The 16776-nt window shown below is 41.1% G+C and overlaps 1 protein-coding gene across 4 annotated transcripts; it reads left to right on the forward strand.

Moving 5' to 3' along the window:
- The first annotated feature begins 3 nt into the window (after positions 1–3).
- Positions 4–8190, forward strand: OXSM (3-oxoacyl-ACP synthase, mitochondrial). Of its 4 annotated transcripts, none has more exons than XM_053466704.1 (3): positions 4–74; positions 1266–2272; positions 7639–8190. In XM_053466704.1, exons 2-3 carry the CDS (start codon positions 1290–1292, stop codon positions 8039–8041), a joined length of 1386 nt encoding a protein of 461 aa, XP_053322679.1. In that variant the 5' UTR covers positions 4–74; positions 1266–1289; the 3' UTR covers positions 8042–8190. The 4 variants fall into 4 exon arrangements, with proteins under 4 accessions (XP_053322679.1, XP_053322677.1, XP_053322680.1 ...); XM_053466702.1 differs by having other exon boundaries at positions 5–74; positions 1262–2272; XM_053466705.1 differs by having other exon boundaries at positions 19–61.
- Positions 8191–16776: the final 8586 nt, after the last annotated feature.

A 16776-nucleotide genomic window follows, 5' to 3' on the forward strand; every position in this document is an offset into this window, starting at 1 on the left:
GTCATCATCGTCATCTCGTGGAGGCCGCTAGGGAAGGGAGCAGGTCCTGATTCCCCTGGTAGTGCTGGCTTCGGGTCGGTGTTATCATAAACGTGCAACCGGAGACTCGGTCTAAATAGCAAGCTGCTAACGCGACTGTGTCCCTTACTCTTTAAGCCCACGCGTGATCGCGATCCACTTAGTGCTGTCAGCTTGGTGGTATGAAAGATATTTGCATTTACTGGTCTGCACTACACCGTGATAAAGCCCTGTTATTATTATTATTATTATTATTATTTATTTATTAAAGGTCGCTTTATACCCGTCTATAAAGTATTCTGTCTGTGTTTAAAGGGAAGATCCTTTTGTTCCCTGAGGTCAAATATGTCTTCTTCAGAATCACTTTCCGCTAACCTTTATAGAGCGCCAGCAGATACTGTAGCGCTGTATGCAGAAGGTTGTGGCAGTCACTTAAAAAAATATACATTATATAATATATTCATTTATATTATATATATATATATATATATATATATATATATATATATAATTAGTTATGGGGCTTTATTCACTTAAGGGAGAGTTTATAGGGCAAGTTCAGGGTTAAACGCCCCGGCTCCGCTATACATTATTTAGAGGGCCGTTCCCAATAATGCTATCTAAATTGGCAACGTTTCTTCAGCACCTGTCGGATTGATTTATGCATTATACGGGGCCGCTTGGTCCTTCAGAAGCTTTACAGGGATGAACCCCCTCTCAATACATAATTCAGCACAACTCCTTACTTACTGAATAAAGCCCATGGTGGACTTTCTGCCAGTTCAATTAATGATAAATATTTATATTGTGTTACTATAAAGTGGGGGGCTACCGCCCCGGGAATATTGCCACCCGCTGCCCTGACCGAGGGTCGTAATCTAAAACTAGACGGTCCGAGACTGCGATGTAACGTATGGAGGTATTACTTTCCTGAGAGGGTGGAAGGTTAGTGGAACAGCCTCCCAATAGAAGTGGTATTGTGTAATACAGTAAGGGGATTTAAATATTCTTGGGATAGACATATGGCTGTCCTGAATCAAAGAAGAGACTAGCCCAGACTAGATGGGCCGTTAAATTCTATGTATTATTCACTGACAGTCATTGGCCTGCGACTGTTATTAAATTGTTGAATTGTACCATTTTTTTTCCTTCTGAATTATTTCATTTTAGTATTTGTGATTTTTCTCATTTTCTGCAAGGTTTGCCAATTTGTCCTGACATATTTTTCTGGTTTTGTATTCAGGTAGACGGTTGAAGGCTCTGCGTTCCTAATGACTTCCCACACAATAGGGATATTGAGATCTGTCCAGCGCTACCCCTCCATCCTGAAGCATATAGAAACCTTCCAGATTAGGAAAAGGGGCTTTGCTGTCAGCGGTCTCCGCAGATCTCGCAGAAGAGTGGTGGTGACTGGGATTGGCATAGTATCTCCTCTTGGAGTTGGCACTCAGTTTGTATGGGAGCGTCTTATCCAAGGTGCGAGTGGCATAGTCGCTCTAGAAGAAGAAGACATTAAAACCATTCCGTGTAGAGTAGCTGCTCGTGTTCCTAGAGGGACGGCAGAAGGACAGTTCAATGAAGAAAGATATGTTTCCAGGACGGAGATTAAGGCAATGTCCTCTGCCGCCATTATGGCCCTTGGAGCAGCTGAAGAAGCCATTGCTGACTCGGATTGGAAACCAGTAACAGAAGCTGAACAAGAATGTACAGGTGTAGCAATAGGTATGGGGATGGTCCCTCTTGGTGATATTACAGAGACTTCCACATTGTTTAACACAAAGGGGTACAATAAAGTCAGCCCTTTCTTTGTCCCCAAAATCCTAGTCAATATGGCTGCTGGCCACATCAGTATCAAGTATAAACTCAAGGGGCCGAACCATGCCGTGTCAACTGCTTGCACCACAGGAGCTCACTCCATTGGCGATTCCTTTAGATTTATCACTCATGGGGACGCCGATATCATGTTGGCTGGTGGGACAGAGTCGTGTATTGGCTCCTTATCCCTTGCCGGATTTGCAAGAGCCAGAGCTCTCAGCACTAGCTACAATTCAACTCCTCAGTTGGCATGTCGCCCATTTCACCCTAAACGGGAAGGTTTTGTTATGGGTGAGGGAGCAGCTGTGCTTGTTCTAGAAGAATATAACCATGCCGTGTCTCGAAATGCCAAGATTTACGGAGAAGTTTTAGGCTATGGGCTGTCGGGTGATGCGTGCCACATAACTGCTCCAAACCCAGATGGTGATGGCGCCTTCAGGTAAGAGCAAAGATGCTTAAAGGATTGTCTCTGTCAGCAGAACAGGATTGCAAACAGCCTATTAATAACAGATAGTGCTAGCACTTTTTTTCTTGCCCTGTGTGGTCTTGTAAAGTCTCTCTATGCTGCTGGTTTGAAGATCTCTTTTTTGATGGATGCGATCGCAGACACACCATGATCAATGGAATTTGTGATTAAGTAAATACACACCGTAACATCTGCCTTGTTGGGTACTATAATACAACAATAACATAACAATTTGCCTTGTTTTAAGTACTTATAAAGCTGTTAAAATTAGACTTGGGCACCAGGGGGGTCTTCGTGTTCGTCTTCGGCAAAAAAAAAAATCTTCGTATTCCGTGAATATTCACCCGTTCCTGACTTCTCTTCGGGCGAATATTCGTTGACATTCTTCGTGTTTGTTTTTTCTTCGTTTTTTTCCGGTTTTGTATAAGGGGTTAATACGGGGTTAGCGCGTACCGCAGCAGCTCTGGCGCCAGGAGTTTAAATGTCCGTGTGAGCAATTGGTTGACGCCAGAGGAGGTCCCTGCAGGCGACCAATAGGCTCACTCGCACTGCCCTTTAACCCCTGATGGCGAATCCAACGGATTTCCGCTTCCGTCAACTCCTGCCATGCTGCGTAGATAAGGTAGGCTAGATGGGGAAGGGACCGGGGAGATTAGTAGGCCAAGGCGAATACGAAGATTCTTCGTGTTGTGTGTCTTCGTCTACGTTTTACCGCCACTATATTCTCTTCTTCCAGCTTCAGAACGAACACGAAAACGCACTCTTCGTGTTCGTTTTCATGTTCGCCGGAAGACGAATGCACAAGTCTAGTTAAAATTGACGTCATCCACAAACACATGGAGTGTGTCCTTTAAAATGATGTGTACTGGATTAGATAATACACCAATGCTTTAAATGGGCCTTACTAGGGCTGCTACAACTAATCGATAAAATCGATAATAATAATGAAAATTGATTTTCATTATCAATTAGTTGAATCGATTTTATCGAATATATGGGGCTTCTATGATGGGGCACCGGTGTCACATGACCTTCTGGGGCTCTGTCATAGAAGCTCCAGGGAAAGTGCTGGGCAGCAGCAGAGGTTTGTCTATGCGCAGGCGTTTCCCGGCTGCCTCCATTAGACACCAGGGAGTCTGGAGCATGGGGGGCAAGTCTGAGTGGCATATCTGGGGAGTAGAAGGCATACCTGGGGGGGCAGAGTTGCATATAAGTGGTATAAGGCATATCAGAGGGCACCCAGTTCGTTCATTAAATTATTTTGAATAAACAAAACATTTACATATTGTTTTTTTATCTGATTAATCGAAAAAATAATCGGCCAAGTAATCGATTATGAAATAATCGTTAGTTGCAGCCTTAGGCCTGACACCATCCTAGTAGCTGTATGTTAGTAGGCATCCAACCTCGTCTGATTTGATTGTTTCGATTACGTATTATTATCATTACCATCCTTCACTTTATCTCACCCTGTCAATGTCTCCCTACCTTCTTAGCCAACCACTTCCGTGGCCCTGTCTCCTCTTCAACATGTCTGCTTCTTCTGTTGTCTCTTCATCCGTTTCTCCCCGGTATCGGCTCTGTTATCCAGATAATTCCGCAATAGGGTGGAGTCATGGCGTGCACCACGGTGACAGCTTCTCCCCATTCCTCCAACCGAGGAGAAGGTGTGCACAGAGGCTCCACCCTTTTGCGGGACTACCCATATAAACGGAAGAAGACAGAAGAACAAGAAGAGGCAAGAGAAGAAGCGGAGCTGTGGAGGAGGAGACAGGGACATGGAAGCAGTTGGTGGAGGCGGTAGGGAGACATTCTTTAAGATCCAATGTTTAGGTGTGGGGAGGGGTCATTTTATAACTGAGCAAATATAGTACATTAAAGCATGTAACAAGACACTTGAGAACAGGCCTGGTACACCCTGGTGTTTTTGTTAGAGACAAATTACCGTATTTGCTCGATTATAAGATGACCCTGATTATAAGACGACCCCCCAAATCTGAATATTAATTTAGGAAAAAAAAGAAAAAGTCTGAATATAAGACGACCCTATAGGAAAAAAGTTTTACCAGTAAATGTTAATTCATCTAAACTATTTATTTTTAATAAAAGCTATGATTGAGAAAAATATTTTGGTTTTATTTCCTTCTATTTTTCCAACCTGGCCCCCAGTTATGCACAGGAGGATCCAGGTCCCCTGCAGCTGCGGGGGATCTGGATCTTAGTCGTCTCATAGTCAGACCTATTTGAGGTCTGATTATAAGACGACACCGATTATAAGACGAGGGGTATTTTTCAGAGCATTTGCTCTGAAAAAAACCTCGTCTTATAATCGTGCAAATGCGGTAATATCCGCACATCTGAAATCCGCCATGACAACTGAGTAAAATAGAGTAACTATCAATGGCCCAGTGCTATGACTTTTGGAGTTTTATTACTGAAATCATTTTCTATTCAATAATTTAGTATTGCATATTATCCAGTGCATTAGCGTTCCTCCTGTTTCCATGGGAACGTGGATTTTCATTCATTTTTCTGTCTTTAATTGGCTCAGTTCTTTCATAATACCATTCTTTGAAAACCCAAACGGAATGTCAAATCCAGTTATCAAAAAGCACTAGTCACGATCTGAGATATTTCACCAGAGCATAGCTAAGACATCATTCAGTTGGCTTTCTGAAAGGTGCATGCACATACATGTACGTTTTAGAAGAAAACATACAATAGAGGGTGATCATTACATATTTATAGCCATGTTTGCAAATTTTAATTTATTCCCTAGACCTTCATCCTTTTTTAGTAACAGATCACTTTATCTTATGGGATTTGTAGCACAAAATCCGCCAAGGGCTTCACCATAGGCTCGGAACGCTTGCACCCCAAGGATATGGCATTTGATGTCCTTCTGCATTAATAATATTTAATACTTTTTGGTTGATATTCCTTGGAGCCAGTACTTTTCATTGCTCTAACTGCTACCTAACTTTTATGATTAATTTCTATATATTGTAAAAAAATGTGTGTGTTTAGCCCAGGCCAGATACATAAAGCAACTATGATGGTGCTAAGTCCTAAATTACTGAATGACAGCAATGAAATGCAAATTTACTCATATTTAATAATAAAGAAGAACAAAATACTAGCACTCAAATCTAATCTCTGGAATTCCATACCCCCGGGCCGTATAAGGCATGTGAAATCATTTGGTGATATCAATGGTGATATTTTCACACTTTGCATGCCAGGATTTGTGGCAAGATACAGCGCCATTTTTAGGACTTGCTCGTAAAAATAAAAAAAATTGGGACATTTTTTTTTACATTCTCTTGGAACTGGATGGTTCCCCTTATAGTGTCGTGGTTTTTTTTTATTGTTACATTTAATTACATTTTCTAAAACTTTTTATGTTTTTATGTTTTAAAACATATAAAAATATGCTGGGCTCCATTGACCTGCATGGTTGTCTGCAGTACCTGTAGTGTTGAAGACCCTCTGGGAACTCTTACTTTGTTCTGGGCGCTGCTATCTTATAAGAGAGGGAGAGCTCGGGAGCGATGGGGCCCTTGATTTGTGTGTGTGTGTATGTGTTAATGAATACCTCTTTATGGAGGTATACCTCTTTATGGAGCAAAAGTAATTGTAACGATTGGATGAGGAGGACCCCGGGTATCAAGCCGGGTCAAACGAATAAATAGTCACAGTAACTCGCACAGGAAAACAGCAACCAAGGGTGACCCAGAAGAGGAAGTCCAGGTTTAAATAGGGAAAGGTGGAGGTGTGTCCTGCATTAAGAGGTCACCCAGGGTTATAAGAACACGTTACAGATGTAGACGCCGACCGAGTAGCAGAGAGAGAGAGAGAGAGGCACATAGGGGGTCAAAAGGCATAACATGGGGCACAGTGGCATATAGAGGGTTAAAAGCATATCATGGGCCACAGTGCCATATTGGAGTGGCAAGCCTGGGGGCAGATGTGCGTAACTGGGGGACAGGTTGGAAAATACAAGAAATAAAAACAAAAAAAATCTTTTTCTCAATCATAGCTTTTATTAAAAAAAATAGTTCACATGAATTAACATTTACTGGTAAAACTTTTTTCCTTTGGGGTCGTCTTATATTCAGGCTTTTTCTTTTTTCCTAAGTTAATATTCAGATTTTGGGGGGTCGTCTTATAATCAGGGTCGTCTTATAATCGAGCAAATACGGTAATAAAATATGGTGCTAAATAGATTCTAATATTTGTCCCGAGAAATACCCAATGTTTTAATGTTGCTTCACTTTTTTGCAAGTTATAGGGCGATAAGTACAAGTAGTGTATTGTCATTTTTTGCAAATCATCTCATACTTTTCCCATGTCCTGTTTGGGACATATTTGAAATCAGACGCTTCAATTTATCCCCATCACACCATATATTTTTGAAAATCAGACACCCCAGAGTATTTCAGATGCTGGTATGTTTACTCTTTCAATGCACTAATTCTACCGCCAGCCTTGGTCAAAGTTTGTGGCGTTGATTTTGAGGCTTTTTCATACACGCACTTCAGGTGTGAGTTTTACAGCTTCTGGTATGTGTCACTGTTAAGCAATACCCCAATATGTGTTTAGATTAGTACAGTAATACTACCCATGCATAGGTTTGGGACATGCACATTTAGTTTTTCAGCTTGGAATCTGGATACCTGGTCATCCTGCGTCTATGTCCTATTTGGGACATCTTTGAAGCCAGTAATTTTTTCCCCTATTAAACTATATATATGTTTGAAAAAAAGACACCTTGAAAAAGATTGGTTTTCAGAGTGCTTTTGAAAGTCTGACAGAACGAGGAAGGGGATTCCACAAAAAGGGGTGCAGCACAGGTGAAATCCTGAATGCTGGAGTGAGAAGAGGTAATCACAGTAGAAAGGAGATGCAAGTCATGAGAGAAATTAAGAGGGCAGTTAGGGGTGTATTTGGATAGGAAGGTATAGATATGGGTGGTGCGGAGTTGTTAAGGACTCAGTAGATCAGGGTCAGAAGTTTACATTTTATTCTGAAGGATATGAGGAGCCGACGGAGTGATTGGCATAGCTGAGCAGCAAATGAGGAATTGTGAAAGAGAAAGATTTATCTAGCTACAGTGTTGAGGATGGATTGGAACTATGAAAGGGGGGAGAGGGGGAGACCAGTTAGTGGGGGTTGCAATAGTCCAGACTGGATATCACAAGGGAGTGTATTCATATTTTTGTTATGTGAGGAAGTATTTAAAACTGAATTGCTTGGACTAGTTAGAAAGGCATGTCCTGTGGAGGGGGAGGGATGCATTTCTTTGTTTTCATATTAACATTTTATTTTTTGTAATAAAGGTGCATGAATGCCGCCATAAAGGATTCCAACATAGAGATCAACGATATATTGTACATCAACGCCCATGCCACCTCTACACCTCTTGGAGATGCAGCTGAAAACAAAGCTATCAAGAGACTTTTTGGAGAACATGCTTATTGTCTTGCAGTGTCAGCAACTAAAGGAGCCACTGGGCATTTGTTAGGGGCAGCAGGGGCTATTGAGGCTGCGTTCACAGTTCTCTCCTGTTACCACGGCACTCTTCCTCCTACTCTGAACCTTGATAGGACTGAGCCGGAGTTTGACTTGAATTATGTTCCCCTTAAAGCCCAGGAGTGGAAATCAAATGGTAGACGTATTGCTCTGAGCAATTCTTTTGGCTTTGGTGGAACCAATGCCACACTTTGTTTTGCAAGTCTATAATATATATTTATAGTTTCTTGGTATTTAATTTATGGAGCTGGTAAAGAAAGTTTTTTTTATGTTACTTGGCGGTTTTCCTCTTGACAGTTTGTTTTCAAATTATTTAACAGTACCCTTATCTCCCCTTGTACCCCTCTACAGACCCATGATACATAAGCGTGTAGTATTGTTTACTGCTGATGATGTCTACCAGGGGGCAGCTACATGTGACATATTTCTAAGGGAAATACTATTGATTTAGCTGAACGATAGGCATCATTGATTGTTTGCCACATTGAAGCCTGAAAAAATAAATTCTCAGCACTACTGTTCATTTATAGGCAAGCTGACAAAATTAATTTTAGAGCTTTTAGGGCTTTTTGTGCTTTTCACTTAGAGCTGGATCTGAATCTTTTAAAATGCCCTGCTCTTCGCACCTTTGGATCACCTCCATAACCAAGGGATGAGTCGAGATAAACAAACTGGGCTTAGTGGTCTCATTCAGGTATCATAGGTCCTAACACACTCCAGTCGAACTTTGCAAATGGTGCAAGATGTATGCAGATGCTGAAAATATTTTTGGGGTTTTCTTTTGATACGGGATTTTACCATTTGTGTCACACAATAGGACATCCTTATACGTAGCCCAAAAGTTCTAACCTATGTTGCTAGCCCTACATTTGTCACGTAATTTATATCTTTATAAAAGGAGAATGGTACGAAAACACAGAATAAAGAATGAGCACATTTCTTATCCAAATTCAGTGGGCATTGTGATGTTCTTACCTTTTATAAGATAGCTGGCATTCAAATCACTGTGATGAGAAACCGAAGCATCTATGGAAATATCAAATATCCTTAGATTGTAAGCTTGCGAGCAGGGCACTTTCCACCTAAGGTATCGGTTTGTCAATTCTCGTCTTGTCATAACCCTTGAATATATGTATTGTACTGAGTGCTGCATTAATTGTTGGCGCTATATAAATAAAAGATAATAATATGAAAATGTCTAGTGCCTGCTATACAATGGTGCAGTAAAAGTAGAAATATCATATTCCTCTAACAGTATTGACATCTGTGAGAGCTTTCATATAAACGGATGTTTCATTGAAGCATTGCTCTTTATATCAATATCACCCAACCCCTAGGTGGGCTTTATTGACTTTCCGGTCTTAATTTTTTTTTAAAAAAAGGGTTTTTTTTTTTAATTTATTCTTGCTTTGTTAATACAAAATAAATGTGTGTGATATATACCGGATGAAAAGAGACAGATCTGACCTTTCTTCCCTGTAAGTGACATGGATAAAATATTCTAACTGTAGTCCACTATGCTTCCATTTTTTAAAGTGAAGCCAGGAGTGCATGTGTCTAGTATCAAAAGACTGTGATCGTGTCCTCTGCCCGACTAGTGGGATGTGTTAACAAGCCACAAAGGACTTCAGTCAGAAAGCTACACAGGAAAAGTGAATCTTGCAGCCCTTTTGTGATGAAAGCTCCAGATGTCGCAACTTCCTCCTCTTCTGACAATAAAGTCCATCAGGAGTTTTGGATATTACTTTGGGACCATGGCAGGTGGATTTGTACCCCAGGGTTTTGTCCAAAGGCCTTTAGATACGTATGGCAACCAAAAGGGTAGCACTTCAGTTGGGAACAAAGGATTTTAGAATAGTGGTAACTGGCTAAATAGAGACATGTTAAAATGATTGTAGATAGCATTCTTAAACTGTCAGGTTATATACTTTATATTTGGAAGCATTTCACACCCCCACCGCCCCTTAAATTATTTAAAGTAATCCCATTGCTTTAAAGCAGAGGTAAGCAAATTTTATTCTTGATGCTACCAGCATTCCAAACAGTCAAAAAAGATAAACTGCTATTTAAAATGGTAAATGTAATGGTTTGAAATCACAATTGATGCTAATACGTTTTTTTTTACATCACTGTATCATCACTCAGCAGTGCTCTAGAGCAATTTTCATTTATTGTACATCCTTAACCTGAGCTTTTAAGCACAAAGATTTCAGACTGAATGCCCCCTTTCTCATTTTGCCAACTTTCAAGTCCTCAAAGCATTTGCATACAGGGTCTGGTGCTTTAAGACCAGCAGCTGATAATGCATGAGTGGCTGCTCTACATTCTTATGCTTTTGTAAGCCAGGGTGTATTCAGCTGGTGTCCAGACACTAGGACTGGGGCGAGACCTGCCACAAAAAACATCAAAAACGTCAATAAAGGTAAGTGAGTCACACACAGGACCACACAGCCTGTTCACATAATATATACACTATATAAACTAAAGTGCTGCTGCCTACTAATTTAGAGACAAGTTGGCACTGTGTTCTTGAGTGTACCAGAGGGAGCATTCATCATATCCATTTACAAAACGAAATATGGGATGTGCAACTAGAAGCTGCACAGCAGAGTGGCAATAGAAACGGATATGCTGCTTTTTAGACAGCCTAATGAAAGTCCAGAATACCAATGTTGTATCAGAAAATAGTGAGCTGTTTATGCAAGAAAGTCCTCAAATGTCATTGGTTTGAAGCAGTTCTGTAGAGATGAAAGGTCCTGAAAACCAATACAGGAGACATGATTTTTTCAATAAAAATAAAGTCAAAATGGAGAAGCCATGTGTGAAACACTAATTACACCCTTACTGCTTCCATAGGAATTAAGATGCTAAGTGGCATACAGGTGCTGCTAATCAAATGCCCTGGATTAATTGATCATAAGCAAGTGTGACCACCTCTATATAAGCCAACGTTTTAGCAGTTTGCTGGTCATGAGCATTAAGGTGTGTGTTAACATAATACCAAGAAAGAATTACATCAGCAATGATCACAGAGAAGCCATTGATGCTGCTCATCAATGTGGGAAGGGTTATAAGGCCAATTCCAAAAATGTCCATCACTCTACAGTGAGAAAGATTATTCAAAAGTGGAAAACATTCAAGACAGTTGCCAACCTTTCAAGGAGTGGACTTCCAAGGAAATTCACCCCAAGGTAAGACCATGCAATGGTCATACTCTACAGGCTTCAGCATTTTAATGTTAAAGTTCATGACAGTGCATATAGAAAAAGAGTAAACAAGTATGGTTAGTTTGGAAGGGTTGCCAGGAGAAGGTATCTTCTCTCTATAAAGAACATGGCAGCACGGCTCAGGTTTGCAAAGTTGCATCTGAGCAAACCACAAGACTTCTGGAACAATGTCCTTTGGGCAGATGTTTGGTCATAATGCACAGTGCCACATTTGGGAAAACCAAACACAGCATATCAGCACAACTAACTCAACTGTCAAGCACGGTGGTGGAGGGTGATGATGCAGCCACATGGAAAGGGAATAAACCCTGCGCAAGAATGACCTTGTTAATAGATCACCAATATGTGTTATGTAAAAGTGAGAAATAAAAATATGTAATTAAAAAAGGGGGATGGATATACTTACTAGGCAGTAACAACAGAGATCTATAAAATTAGTACTATAATTGTGTAATTTATGTGAAATAAAAAAAATGAAAATGGACTCACAAGTGTGGCTCCAATAATACAGATGGAGCAACTAAAAGGCAGATAAGGAACACTAAGCAGTGAAGTAGGTTCCGAAAATAATGGTGTTTAATGTTGCAGTAGGAACAGTCATTCACGCTGGATGTATAGCATTTGGATTTGACTGAATCCAAAATGCTGGTAGAACAAAAGCTGGGGCTATTCACGTAGTAGTCCAAGGGGAATAGAGTCCACACCGCTAGAGATGAACTGGCATACAGACAGCATCCAGCGAATGTAATTGAAGCTGTTTCTGAGTAGTGCTTTCAGATTAGATTTGGCACAGGTGGGCGGACGCCTCCCTCTCTACGGAAGCTCAATAGGATGAGAAAGGATCAGGTTCCATTTGGGTTTGGGCCTCAAAATCTTTTAGTATGCAATCCTTCTTCACAGAAGACTGTATACTAACCCTGATAAATCCTCTGATGCTGAAATGTAAGTTCTAGATGTAGACTTTGAAGTCCACTGTAGAGGCAATGGCTCCCATCCAGTTTTTATCATTTTCATGTTCCCAGTTGCAGAGAACGTAAGCATTTTTGAGCATAACCATAGTAAGGGTTTAGCCAGTCTTTCAAGAATTAGATGCTTCCAGGAGAATAGAGCTTGAACCAGATGAGCACACAACCCACTAGGCTATCCTCATATAGGGCTAAAAAAATGAGACTGACATTTGAAGGTCTCAGTTTTTTATGCATGTCCAAGAGGAAAAACTATAGGCCAGGATGCCCGGGATATCAGTCAAGGTCTTACACCCCCCCCCTTGTTAATACAAGAGGTTTGCAAGACCTGGACAGAGAAACCACTTGTTGTTCTGATAGCTTCATATAGGACACATTTTGTCCTTTCAAACAGGATGGATTTTCTTCATCAAACCCTGATTCTCCACCCTTAATGTTATCTGTTTACGCTAGCACTAGCCGTTAAGCTTATGAAATAAATTGGCCTTCAGATGCTCTGATTTGAGATTTTGGGACACTAGCAATAGCTTTTATCTAAGGTTGTCCGCAGCTCCTCTGCCATTCCCCAGCTCTCCTCACATCCTCCCTACCTAGATCTTTCTTCAACATCCAAATGTTCTTGATATTTCTGTATACAAATTGTTTTCCATAGTGCATTATTTTAGTAGCTAGTACAATGACTAGTTGTTATTATTTATTGATTTATATTGTAGTATTGTACTCACAGCTCTCTGTGTATGTTATTTTCCCTACAGAACTGCTCGCAGAGTCAGAAACAGTATAATGAATGTTGTACAACATAATCTTATTACTTTTTTTGTTCTAGAAAACATCTCACTGGCATTGCCACTTATTGCGGGTAGTTCTTTTGAAATATTGTAGAAATAAATATCCAACTGAACACACTAAAGTTGCCATCAAAATCTAGCTATTACTGCCATACATTCAGAGCAAGAAGTTCATAAACCTACTGTAATTTTAGGCAAATATGTTTTCCGTAGTGAACAGGTATCCTTTAAAAGCCCAGAAAATCAGTTATAGATCTGGAAATGCCCTGAAAGAACTATGCCAGTAGATGGCAGTCTGGTTTTAACAATTTATCTACAATGTTTTTTCACCCCCAGCATCATTATTTAAATGTAAAAAAATAATTGTGTTGTCATTAAGTGAAAAATGCTCGCTAATGCCTTAAAGCGTTTAGTACAAATGACATAATAAACACAACCTACTAATTTGACTAGTTAAAAAAAATCTATTGCCATTAAAAATGACTTATTTTCCTATTATAAAGCTCTGCAGACAACACAAAGTATTGCTCTTCTTGTCTGTTAAAAATTTAATTGTCTAATTAAAACATGAAGTATTCACAGGTGCAAAATTTACTTAAACATTTGAATTGTAGAAATATATTTGAAACGCGCATAACATCCCCATTCTAATGTATCACTCTATTCTTAAAGCATGTCACCGGATTCCATATTCTGGGTCTCGTTTCTACCCTCAAATGTTTGTGATTTCAGCATTTCCCTTAAAAGAAATTGCCGCTATTTCATGGTCACCTCCCTTTTCTAAATCCCATGCATCTTTAACATTACATGGATGTTCCAGTGCACCGACAGCCTCTTAAGAAAACTACTTTGTAAGTAGTTTAATATGCAACCTTCCGTCTGAAAAAAAATGATAATGTTTAGGAGAAGCACATTGCTCCCACCACTGTCTGACATTTTGCCCCACTAGGTTAGAACCTCCCATACCACCATACCTGGGAACTCTCCGGGTTTGACCTGGAGATTGCCGGGTGAGCGCTGCTCCTCCAGTTCTCGGGGTCAAGACACGATTCCTCTGGATCTGGGAGCAGGATCTAGACCCGCCTGGCTCCCCGCCCATTTTTCCTTTAAATCAGGGTGTTTCCCGCTACCGTCAGCGCGAACCCCCCCGATGTCAGTGGGAACGCCACCAACGTCAGCGGGCTGCCCACCGACGTCAGCGGGACCACCCGCCGACGTCAGTGTGCAGTCCTGGCCACGTCCCACAAGGGAAGGCTCCTGGTAGCCGGAGCCCAGAAGTTCCCAGGTATGCATACCACCCAGGAACGCTTGCAGAGCCAGCACTGGAGCTGACTGGTGGTAAGTATATCACATGACAGGAAATATGTTTGGTTAAACGCACCTCCTGCACACCAAATAGCTGGGGGGTGCATATAGGTGATGCTACATAATGTGTCATGCAGCCACGTAAAAATGTAAAGGGACCACTCCTGCCCGCTCCCGCCACATTTGTGGTCAATCCCGCCCGCTCCCACCACATTTGTGGCCAATCACGCCCACCTCCTTACCTGAACTACAGATTTCCCGTGCAGTCCCGCAAAGCTGCCCTTGAGTTTCTCCCTCACAGCGTCTCTTCTCTTGCTCCGCCCAGGAACAAGGCAGAGTCACGGGAAGTGACGTCACATCACGTGACTCAGTTTTGTTCCTGGGCGGAGCAAGAGAGGAGACTGTAAGGGAGCAGCGCGAAGGCAGCCTTGCGGGACTGCGCGGGATTACCGGGACCCGCAGGTACAGTGCCTGACCACCCGCAACACCAGCAAGACCGCCCGCCTCCCAATGCAGTCCTCTAATCTCAACCCTTCTTGTAGGAGAAACTCTTTGGTGTCCCTCTTATATAGGATAGTTTCCTTCTGTCAGTCCAGGAGAACAGACAACAACTTTGACATTGCAAGTTTCCATGAAACAGAATCTTGCAGAGGATATATATATATACATACACAGTGTAATTTTCTCACGTTTTTCACCCAGAGACTTTCAGTGAAGCTCCGCTTCTCAATGTCACCTCAGAAAAACTCCAAGTCCTCTCCAACCATGGCCAAACTAGCCATGGTTGGAGAGGAACTGGGCAGGGAGTGGAGAATGCCACACGAAAGGAGTTGTGGCATCCCCCACTCCTTGCCCACTTCCTCTCCAACCATGGCCAGTTCTCATGTGTGTGGTGCTAGCCAAGCCCGCAACATCACCAGGACCGTGTACTGACATCAGAAGGACAGCCTGCAACGCCAGCAGACAAACCACTGACATCAGCAGGACTGCCCGCCCGCATCCAGAAAAGGTATGGCTACAGATAGCCGGAGACTTGATGTTCGCGGGTATGAGCATTATGTTCTGCCCCTTTGCACTCACTCAATATTATGAAGAGCTGCACAGTAGCAGTTCTGTTAACAGCTGGCCACTCGATTATAGACATTGGTTTTCATTTCAAATGAACATAACTGCTTGTGTGCATGTAACACATTATGTCTTGTGTTTCTCATTTCTGCATTTTGAGGAGTTATACGTTTTGCTAAACTTATTTCCCTCTTGGCTACAGAAAAGAATTGCGTTCTGAGAGTTTCTTGGTGTCTTAACCCTACAAAGTATTTCAAACCACGAGGCATGAGAACAGTTAAAACATGTACTGGCGGCATCCATGCATAATACACATTGTTCTTGTATCCTCTCTTGTAGTTTTGCATTGCAAATAGTGGAATAATTATTACATATAGCGCAGAAGGAAAATAATTATTGGATAAAATCATAATCAAACTGCCCAGAAGAAAATTACAATTTGCTCTGGATGGGTTTTGTGTATATTATCTGATTAGCCTTTCTTTCAGTACAGGCCCTGGAGTAAAATGTGATTGGGTTTCTGATTTGTTGGAATTATTACCGTTAATTAATTCTCAGAAGCTAGGTATGAATTGACTCAACAGGAAACTGGCATATGTGAAATGTATTTACATTTAATTTATGTTTTATTTATTCAACTTGATTGAAAAAAGGATGTAGCTATGCCAGAAGGACCAACGTATATATCTTCCCACTTGTTCTAATGTGAGAAGAGCTGTTGGAGTGCCTGAAGACTGTCATTGAGAATCTCCTGTCTATGTACAAAATACAATTATATGATTATGAACTTCCCTAAATATTAGAAGTAATGGCCCAGTCAAAGCCAAGACCTCAACCCAATTGAAATGTTGTGGCAGGACTTTAAGAGAGTTGTGCATAAACAAATGCCCGCAAACCTCAATGAACTGTTGCAATGTTTGAAAGAAGATTCAGATAAAATTCCTCCACGACGATGTGAGAGACTGATACATTTACTTCAAGTTATTGCTTCATAAGGTGATTCTATAAACTATTGATTTATAAGGTGTGCTTAGTGAAAAACACATGGCTTCTCCATGTTGGCTTTATTTTTGTTGAATAAATCATGACACAGTGTTATATGTAATGTGTTGTTGTTCATCTGAGGTCATATTAACTTATTAAGTTTTAGAGTTGCTAAGAAACAGATGATTGTCAATGAGAATATCCCACTATTTCTTTGGTTGTTAATTTGTAACTTTCTACACACAGTCCCTTCCCACTTTACCTCATCAAAGAGCACCAAACGGGGTTCAATGGCACCAAAACGTTGCAAACTAATCTTAACGAAATGTTGGAGATTTTGCCTTTGTTTTCTGCTCTGGGGCACAGTCATGTTGGAATAGAAGGGCCTTCTCCAAAGTGTTCCCACAAAGTTGGAAGCATAGCTGAACGGGGCATACCAAGACATTTGGACAAGGCCCTTTTCTATTCCAGCATGCCTGTGCTCCAGTGCAAGCAAGGTCCCTAAAGACATGGTTGAATGAGTTTGGCGTGGAAGAAAGTGACTGGCCTCAACCCCATCAAACACATTAAATACAGCATTTCACATATATATTAAATCCTAGACCAGCACA

This window comes from Spea bombifrons, chromosome 5, assembly GCF_027358695.1.
Source record: "Spea bombifrons isolate aSpeBom1 chromosome 5, aSpeBom1.2.pri, whole genome shotgun sequence".
Lineage (NCBI taxonomy): Eukaryota > Metazoa > Chordata > Amphibia > Anura > Pelobatidae > Spea > Spea bombifrons.

What these genes read in the sequence shown, in the direction of transcription:
- OXSM (XM_053466704.1), top strand. Translation starts at nt 1,290, where the DNA reads ATGACTTCCCACACAATAGGGATATTGAGATCTGTCCAGCGCTACCCC. An exon ending in GATGGTGATGGCGCCTTCAG is followed by an intron (nt 2,273 to 7,638) that starts GTAAGAGCAAAG and finishes TTTGTAATAAAG; the next exon opens with GTGCATGAATGCCGCCATAA.